The sequence below is a fragment of the Phalaenopsis equestris genome, unplaced genomic scaffold, assembly GCF_001263595.1.
Source record: "Phalaenopsis equestris unplaced genomic scaffold, ASM126359v1 Scaffold000096, whole genome shotgun sequence".
In the NCBI taxonomy this organism is placed as follows: Eukaryota; Viridiplantae; Streptophyta; class Magnoliopsida; order Asparagales; family Orchidaceae; genus Phalaenopsis; species Phalaenopsis equestris.
This window is the reverse complement of record NW_018164538.1, coordinates 120,435-129,950: the sequence shown is the minus strand read 5'-3', so window position 1 is coordinate 129,950 and position 9,516 is coordinate 120,435. Positions and strand designations below refer to the sequence as shown.

General features: G+C 36.9%; 1 protein-coding gene across 1 annotated transcript in view; it reads right to left on the bottom strand.

Annotated features, from left to right (window-relative positions):
* Positions 1-4,729: 4,729 nt before the first annotated feature.
* LOC110020461 (splicing factor 3B subunit 4) overlaps positions 4,730-9,516 on the bottom strand; it is a 15,484-nt gene continuing 10,697 nt past the window's right edge. Inside the window, exons 5-9 of the mRNA XM_020718573.1 lie at positions 8,196-8,258; positions 8,051-8,116; positions 5,662-5,748; positions 5,405-5,498; positions 4,730-5,138 (exon numbers count right to left, since the gene is read on the bottom strand). Of these exons, the coding sequence (XP_020574232.1) occupies positions 4,798-5,138; positions 5,405-5,498; positions 5,662-5,748; positions 8,051-8,116; positions 8,196-8,258 (651 nt within the window). The 3' untranslated portion in view covers positions 4,730-4,797. The remainder of the gene's footprint in view (positions 5,139-5,404; positions 5,499-5,661; positions 5,749-8,050; positions 8,117-8,195; positions 8,259-9,516) is intronic.

The following is a 9,516-nucleotide window of genomic DNA, read 5'->3' as shown; positions in this document are numbered from 1 at the left end:
GTGCTTTGTGGTGACGCCATGTGGCGGGGTAACAAGTTGCCACAGTGTGGCGCGGCGACGTGTTACAGCGTGACAACGCGTTGCAATGGTATGCCGCGACGACACAGAGACACATTGCAGTAGTGTGTTGTAATGTTGTGATGCATTGCAACAGGGTGACCGACGTGTTACAGCGTGACAACGCGTTGCAATGGTATGCCGCGGCGGCACAGAGACACATTGCAGTAGTGTGTTGTGATGTTGTGACGCATTGCAACAGGGTGACAGGGCGACATATTGTGATGGTGCGTCGAGGCGATGCGTTGCAGCGCAACGACGTGTTGTGGTAGTGTGTCGCGACGATGTGCTGGCTAAGCATCGCAGTGGCGCGATGCGTTGGATGTCCAATGTCATGAAAGAAGGTAGGGGTGGAGTCTTTAGCTGATTCATAATTTCTGAGAAGAAAATCATTATGCGCAGCGGCAAAGAGTTGCGGTGGCGAGTTAAGGTGCTGAGTTGCGGTGTCGAGTTACGGTGCATAGTTACAATGCCGATGTCGAGTGTTTCGGCACAGGTTGTGGTGTCGAGTTACGGTGCCGAGGTACGGTGCGAAATTGAGGTACTAAGCTACGGTGCAGAGTTGTGGTCCCAAACTTCAGTGCAGAGTTGCGGTGTCGAGCTACGGTGTAGAGTTGCGGTACCGAGCTACGGTGCAGAGTTAAGGCAACGAGGAAAGTCATCTTCATCTTGTATAGTAGACAAGCAACATGATTTTCTTTCTCGTTGCGGTGTAGTTAGGAGGTGATGATAAAATGTTGTAGTTTTCCAACAACGCTTTGAGGGAAAGATTTTCATGCTTATGTAGTGGTAACATCTACAGACCCCCTGACGATCATCAAAAGTATTGGAATTTTGGGGAGGCAATGCCGACTCTGTTAGAAGATGAGCTGATCTATTGTAGCCCTTATGTTGATATTTGTAGTCTTTTTAATCATCTGATGTAACATTTATAGATGATGATAATATATTTTTTTGTACGTTTTTTGCGTTGCTTTTGAGGCTTTTGTGGTTCAAGCCTTCCGAAGGTTGTGCCCCATCGGGCTTATGCCTTATAAGAGCTTGAACCAATATCTTCTGTGGCTTATAGCCTTTAGAGGTATTCGAGTAGAAACCCTGTCAACCAATTGTTCTCATAGAGTATTTCTAGTGAGAACCCTGTCCATTGCAAGCATCTTATTGAGATTTGCCTCTTAGGCTTGTCTTCTAGGGGCATGGTAGCTTCTCATTGAGTCTTGCTTCTTGAGCTTGACTTTCAGGGGCATGGTTGAAAGGAGAATCCAATAAGAATGTAAGATCAGTTCTGAGTTGTGTAATTGGAGATGCTCGACGGTATTAACCCGTAATGAACAAAGTCTTATGAAATCCACTGAGGGTGGTTGGCCTATTCTAGGTTATTGGTCGAAGCATTTGCTTAACGACCGTAACCTGTTATGGAAGAAATCGAAGAAAATCCACCAAAGATTTTTGACCTATCTGAGGTTGTATGTCGAAGCTTTTGCTTGACGACTATATCCTCTAATGGAAGAGGTCGAATCGAGTCCCCCTGAGATCGATTAAGCCTAGAATGAGGTGTCAGAGATGCTATACATTTCTCGAGACTATGGCGTAGGTCGCAATAGATCGTATATTTTCTTAGAAATATAGTTGCAGCCATAGTCAAGAAAATATTTGACAACTTGTTAGTTGCTGCTTTTGAATCTTTTGCTCTCCTAGCAGAGGTATTTTCCGTATAAGCTTGTACAACAACACAAGTATTAAGCTTTGAAGAAATCAGCTTCTTGGTCTATCTGAAGAGGAACTTTAATACGATGAGGGGACACTGAGGAAGCTTTTTTTGCAGTGAAGATTGCCCTCAGTCCAGGATAGATTTTTGAAGACTTGTAATCTAAATAAAATATGGGATGACTTCCCAATCATAGTCGTGCCCGGGACGTTGACATGAACGAACTTCCGAGACTGCAGTGAAGGTTGCTCCCTAGTCTGGAAAAATGCTTCTGGGAAGATCTTCAAGACGTAAAGGAGGTTCCTTAGCCAGTTGAATGATATACATCATTGGGAAATAAAGTAGGGGATCAACTTCCTAGAGTTGAAGACATTGTCGAACAGGACTTCGTTTCCCACAGATGGCGTCAAACTGATGCGTGCCAGAAAATTCACAGCTGTAGAGCAACAGATTATTGTCTTAGCGTTGTACGAGAATTCTGCACACACTCAGATGAAAAAGAAAAAAATAGTGACTACTCCAGAAGTTTTTACATGGAAAACCATAAAGGGAAAAACTACTGGGTTTGACTCAGTTGCCAAAGTTCAATATTAATTGAAGATTACAGAAATCCCTTATCCCACAGACAAGAAATGGTAACTATATTTTTCAGATTACGAAGCTGACTGACCGCATCTGGTTGGTGGTGATCGATGACGGTTGGTGGAGGTCGACTGCGATCAGCGATGGTCGACTGCGATCAGCGGTGGTCGACGAAGAAGGTTGGCGGTGGTCGACGACGGAGATCGGCGGTATTCGATGACGATCGGCGGTGATGCTGAACTACAGCTTCTCCTCAAGGTCTTAGGTTCTCTCTCTCTCTCCAGACTTCAACCCCCCCTCATGAGAGGGATGAGACTCTATTTATAGTGTTCTACGTGCAATTAATGCAGGAATATGAATCATTTTGATCAGACGATCCAGAGAGCTTCCCTTGATCATACAAAGTTTACTGGACATTTGAGTAGCTTAATGATGTCAGAATTGAGTGATCTTGGGCTCGTTGGATTTGTCTTGTCTAGCCGCTCATTCGAGTATAAACTTGTCATATTAGACAACCTTTTGATCTTTCAAATGTGTCCGGAAGTCATTTAAATGTAGTTCAATGACTTGATCTGAGCTATTTTTATATCATTAGGTCCGTCTCATCGAGTCGGTCGGTTTGACTATAAGTTTGTTGAAATTGAAGCTCTGGATAACTTTTTATCAATATTTGAATGTTTCATGCCTTAAATATCGTTTCGAGATTCGTGTAATACCTCGAGATTCGTGTTAGATGATGAAAATTTGTTAGTAGCGTATTAACACATTTGTTAGTACTTGTCGTATAATAATTGAGAGAAAATTATTAAATTCACTGGACTGCAAGTTTGGACAATGGTAATGGTCTGATCACGTCATTGTGCATTTCATGTGGCCAGATCATCGCCCCTGTTCAGAAGTACAAAACTGGACGAAATAATTTCCAGTGATTTAGAGTGTAATCTTTCACCATGAGATCACAGATTCTGCCCGTGATGATTCTGTATAAAGTACAAAACTGGACGAAATAATTTCCAGTGATTTACAGTGTAATCTTTCACCATGAGATCACAGATTCTGCTAGAAAAGTGCATAAATATTATTTCTTAAGAAACTATTATTTCGTATTTTGAATTATGATTTTAATTTTTGGGAGAAAAAAACGTAATAAATAAAGCCAGCCTCATTTCATTACCTATTAACTAAAATAATTTTAGTTTGGCACATGTCTTGATGTATTAGAAGTACCATTGGAATTCGACTAAGTCATGATTGTTTGGGTATAATGAATGCATTGATAACTATCTAGCATTTAAATTTAATATAAGATTAGCATATTTTTCATTGAAATTTCTCTTTATATTTCACTATAAAAAAAATCCTAATATATTCAATTTTAATATTATAATTAATAAATTAAATGATATTTTTTGCTAGTTATATCAAATAGGAACATATAAATAATAATTATTTTTAAATTTATTCAAGGTCTCATAGAAATCATGTTTATATCAAAATCTTGATGAGAAATTGAATATTCATATAGTATAATTAATTTGTAATATGTGTATCATTTTTTTTGGATAATTACATATACACCACCCAAAATTTGCTATTTTCAAATTAATCAGGCAAGCGAATTTTTTGAACGACCAAACCAATGTATTTGTGCGTGCCACGATAAGGCTTTTGAGAGATGGACAAAAATGAAAAAAATGAGTTGGGTTTTACCATGAATTTGATATTTGAGTGAGAGTTTGTAAAATGGATGGGAGAGAGTACTAGATTTGTAAATAACAAGTTTTGGGCGGTGTGCACGTAATTGCCCCTCTTTTTTTCATGTGAATGTCATATCAACCTATCATGAATGAATATACGTAGATATATGATTTGTAGATATGTAAATACATCAGAATTGTGTGGTATGCATGTAAATCTTCCTAGAAATACTACTACGAACCTGACATGAAGGATTAAATATGAAAGAAAAAATGATTATTTTCCAACAATGAAGCTTAACATGTATATTTTAGAAACTGCAAATATCTCAATGATATATTTTTTCAAACACCAGCAGCCACATGTGCAACATATGTTTCACAAATATGTAACAGTTTCTATGAAGAAATCAATTCCCGCTAAAACCAGTAAATTTGACAACAATCCTCGCTAGAGACAATTTTCTTCACTTACCGAAGAGGAAAATTCTACATTTCTCCAAAGCAATCCTCTTTAAAATATTTGTTGGATCTCTAAAGCTCATCCTAGTAAAATCCACTCTACCACCCTTGCATTTCAAGGATGCGGGGGAGGTGGCGGTGCGGCCATCGGAGGCGGCGGCATAGGTCTGCCCATCATTTGCTGCTGAGGTGGCGGCGGCGGCCTCCACATAGGCGGTGGCCCGACGGAGGTGGTGGAGGCGGTGGCCTCATCATGGCTGCCGATGGTGGCGGAACCATATTAGGCGGCGGGGGTCAAATGGGAGGCCTGAACTGCAATTGCATTTGTGGTGGCGGCATTACCGGAGGAACCATGCCTTGACCGGCTTGAGGTGGCTGACCGGGCCAAGGGGCGGCCGCCATCTGCATCGGAATCTGCATGGGAGGGGGGAATTGACCCCCTTGAGGTGGTGGTGGAGGTCGAATGGCTAGTACTGGAGCGGCCGGTACCTGTCCATTGATAAAAGGGCGAGGAGGAATGGGTGCACGGATGCTGCTATTTGGTTGAGAACCGGGAAGCGAGGGTGGTCCGCTTGCAAATAGAGTATGTGGCCGGTTTCTTTGCGTGCCGGGATTGTTTGAAGCAAGAATTCTCTCTGCATATTTTTGAAATAAGATTTACTTTGATTTTCATTCATTTTGCAAAGTTAAAAAGTAGGGAAATATACATACATATCACACAATTCTTATGTATTTACATGCATAGGAATTGTGTGCTACGTATGTAACTTTCCCTAAAAATTATTATCTTCGAAGGAGTAATAAGAAGTCTCTCATGATTAAAATCAAAAGTAATTTCTAACTTTACCAAAATATTACCATATTTCAAAGCAAAGCTTCTAGCTTCAGAAGAATGTCTTACCTGCTGGTGTCCCGTGGCGTTCTCCCTTTGTGTCCTTCTTGTACGCATATGAGACTGTAATTTGGCGGTTACAAAGGTACTGGCCATTCATGGCCTGTACAGAGTAAAAATAATAAAGAAATATATTATCATTCAAACTGATGAACCTTAATAGGTTATTCATGAACCGCTACTTAACAAGAAAGATGCACCAATTACATTTGGGCGAAAGAAAAAAATGTTAATTTGAAATTGTATTTTAAGAAGGTTGGCAGTACCTCTATTGCTGCATCAGATGATTCAAATGAATCATAGCTAACAAAACCAAAGCCTCTTGAATTCCCAGTTTCAGGATCTCTCATTATCTGAATGGTAAAAACTAAAAAGACAATTTCAGGTTTGGACAAAGCAAGGAGCGAAATCCTGAAATATATTAGAATTATAAGATTAACAGAAGACTTTTAACATACATATGGAGATGATAAATGGGCGAAAATTTAATTAATTGAAAATGTCAAGTTATATTCCGTTTTCATTGTGTCACCAAGGCTGTCATAGAAAGTGGATTCCTAATTCCTATTAAATGAAAAATAAAGCAGAACAATCGGTAATGATTAGGTGGGGAACAAGTGAAACTTGAGCAAGTTCGAAATCTATTTGCATTTGGCTTGTTTGAAACTACCTCATGTTCAAAATTGTTTATGATCGGTTTATTTGAAATTAGCTCGCGTTCAAAATTGTTAATGATTAGCTTGCTCAAGTGTATGTTTGTGCTCAACTCTTTTATAAATCAAACTCAAAATTTTTGTTCGTGTTGGACTCATTTACTTGACAAACAATTCAAACACAAGTTTATAAACAAGCGGAACAACATGAGCTGTTGAGCATTTTTTACAACCCTAGAAATGATGTTCCTACTAAATGTAAAATACAACAAAATGATAAACGTATATTTTATTAGCTAAAAAGCATAGAGAACACACATATTCATTAGGCAAATTGTACTGAGATTACTGACAAGTAAAACACAAAAAACCAAATCCGCGACACAAAGTTTTTGACATAGCCAAAGAAGTGAAGAATGAAAGCACAATTACAGCAATAAATTGCAGAATACTGATATATGATCTAATTAACAGAACATCTGGCAAAATGAGTATAAAATGAAGCCCGCATATTTTTTGGATGTAACATAGGTTTTTCCAGAGCTTGTTGATAAATCACCCTTTTTGTTGCATGATGATCCAAGTTTGACAGATTTTAATTCATTTATATTTGGGAAATTTACTTACATGGCACACAATTCTTATGTATTTACATATATAACACCTAAACTTTCATATTTACACACTCAGAGTAACCAAGTGGATAAAGGTATTACCATGCAAAGTTAAGCTGATGCAAACACTTACTCGGCATTTAAAATGAAGAAATTTGTGTGTTTTGAATCATGATCTTCATATCAAAACGAAGGCAACATAAACAATACTTAGGTTCCACCCTCTTTTCAATTAACAAACGAAGATGGTAGGCCAAAAGCAATGGATAATTTGCCCCCATGTGATCAAGGTGCCATGAATCAGAGCATCGGAAATAGACACTGAAATCACGGAAAGGCTCAATACTACCTAAACCTTTCATTAGTGGGAGTTTCATGGGCTAAATGTTCCTTTCTTTGCATTTAATTAGTTAATACCATCGAATAGTCAGCTGGAAATACTGAAATTTGATATAACATATAAAATTTTCTTAATCTAAACAAATCATCTCCCAATTTCTCAGACGTTCCTCGTCCTTGCCTACCCATCAGCTTACACTACTACTATACATTATTTTTTTTGGATGAGCGGAATAAACAACAAAAAGTCCCAAACCTTTTTATAAAAAAGTTTCGATAGATATACCCACTAGCAGAATTTATTGCCTTCTAAAGGAAACTTCAAAGGCTTTTATCTTTTGGCATTATTATAGCTAAATTACAGTTGAATAGCAAAATAAAGCTTATTTTCACTTTTTTAAACGATTTTATCCTGTTAAATGGAGCAGTATCAATATGTGGGAAACATAAAATACCAGAATGAACATTTTTGTGCATATGATTGTAAAGGGAAGCGCAGCGGGCAGTTAAAGAAAATTTAGGTACTAAAGCCCTGATATTATCAATAAATATTTCAGTGTGCCACCAAATCATTGAGTGATATGATTTCAAAAACTCCATGCCATGCTACAATGATTAGTTTAATAATAAATCTCAATAACTAGGTCAACTATAGATGCATTTTCTACTTCTCTTAATTTCTATCCTACTAAATGGAAGGGTAACATTAAAGATCAGCATGAAATTTGTGCATATGCGCATACATGAAAGAAAGGTGGGCAGTTGAAGAAAATTCAGGCATTAAAATCCCAATATTATCAATGAGAGTATTTCAGTAAGCAACCAAATCCCCTGATAGTATAATTTTCATATTTCCATGCAATGCTATAACTAATTTTTCCATAATAACTCTCCAAAATAGCATAAGCCATATAAAACGAGAACACCAAACTAAAGCGGGATTGGGCTAATAATTCAAAAACAGCATTTTTGTCCGTTCTTCTCAAACTAGTGTTTTCTGGTAAATTGCTCGGAATAGAGTATACAGATAAATACACATAGCACATCACCTTGGGATTAGTGACCACTACTCCAAATGCACTAAAAGTATCATAGAGAAGTTTCTCATCGACATCCTACAAAGGAACGCCCATAGTGAAAAAGGAATCCATTAATGTTTCAAACTGTGTTGATTGACAAGGATTAGAATTTTACCGGATCAAGATTTCCAACAAAAAGATTTGCCCCGACATCCAAACTCTTCTTGTCTTGGGAAGCCTGAGGGGAAAAATAGAAATGAACACCCATCAAGTAATAGTACAGAAATTTATCTACCATCAGGATACCAAAGACAACAAGTAAAGAGAGAAAGTCCCATCCAATTTCAACATCTAGGAAAAGATTATCCCAAAATAATATCCACAAGGATGCTATAAAAAATACAAACCATAACAGTTTACTGTTCAAGTAAAGAATTTCACAAAGTTTTAAGTAGAAAAATTATTCTACCATGGTGTGTAAATTCAGTCTTAGTTTTGATGCCAAAATCTCAATTTTGGTAGTCTCAGTCTTGATATGTTTCAATTTTGACTTGGTTTAATTTTTGTTTTCACAATTTGTATTTAAAATATACTTTTTTGATAAGTTTGAAATTTTAAAAAACAAACATTTAAGATAAGAAAAAACTCTGGGTTTATGAAGCTAACACTATTCTGACCATGAGTTTAAAAAATGCTATAATATATATTGATGCCATCATATAGCTCTTATGCTGTGGAAGCAGCATGATGGTAGTCTTCCTGGTTATAGTTGTATTTCATTAATTTTTCATTAATTATAAGCTACAACAAAACTCATAGCTCCCAGTCTTCATAAAAAAAAAAACATATAGTTCGGTTATTTTTTATATTAAAATTTCTTATTCATAAAATAACTTGAGATAAATTTGAAAATTAGGAAAAAAATATTAAAAAAAAACAATTTGTGACAAATAACTTCTGCTAAGTTTTATACCCTATCTCTCTCTCGCTCTCCCTCTCTCTCTATCCATGTCCCTCTTTGGTTTTGATAATATTTAGCATCTCACAAAATTATTTCGAATAGAATAAGCATGCTAGTTATTTTTACATTAAAGGTGACTAATCTTACAAAAGACAATGCGCATCTCATCCTAAGTTACGTTGCAAAATCCTAGACCCCAAGGCATTCTAAGAGCTTAGTAGGGGTGTAAACGAGCCGAACACGAACGAGCGAGCCTGGGCTCGCTCGTGTTCGGCTCGTTTGCTTAGTGAGCCGAACATGAGCCGTTCACGAACAAAGAGTCGTTTTAACAACCCTAATCACGTAGCCATAAGATGTTAATGATTAGGGCAAGATTTAAAACATCATTTGAATCTAATTTAATAATTTTAATTATATTTTCTTAATTAATACTTTTAATTGATTATAAATCTTTGTAGCCTTGTAGTCAATTAAATTTTTTAAAAATACTACTCATCAAAAAAAAATAAATAAATAAATAAATAAATAAATATAT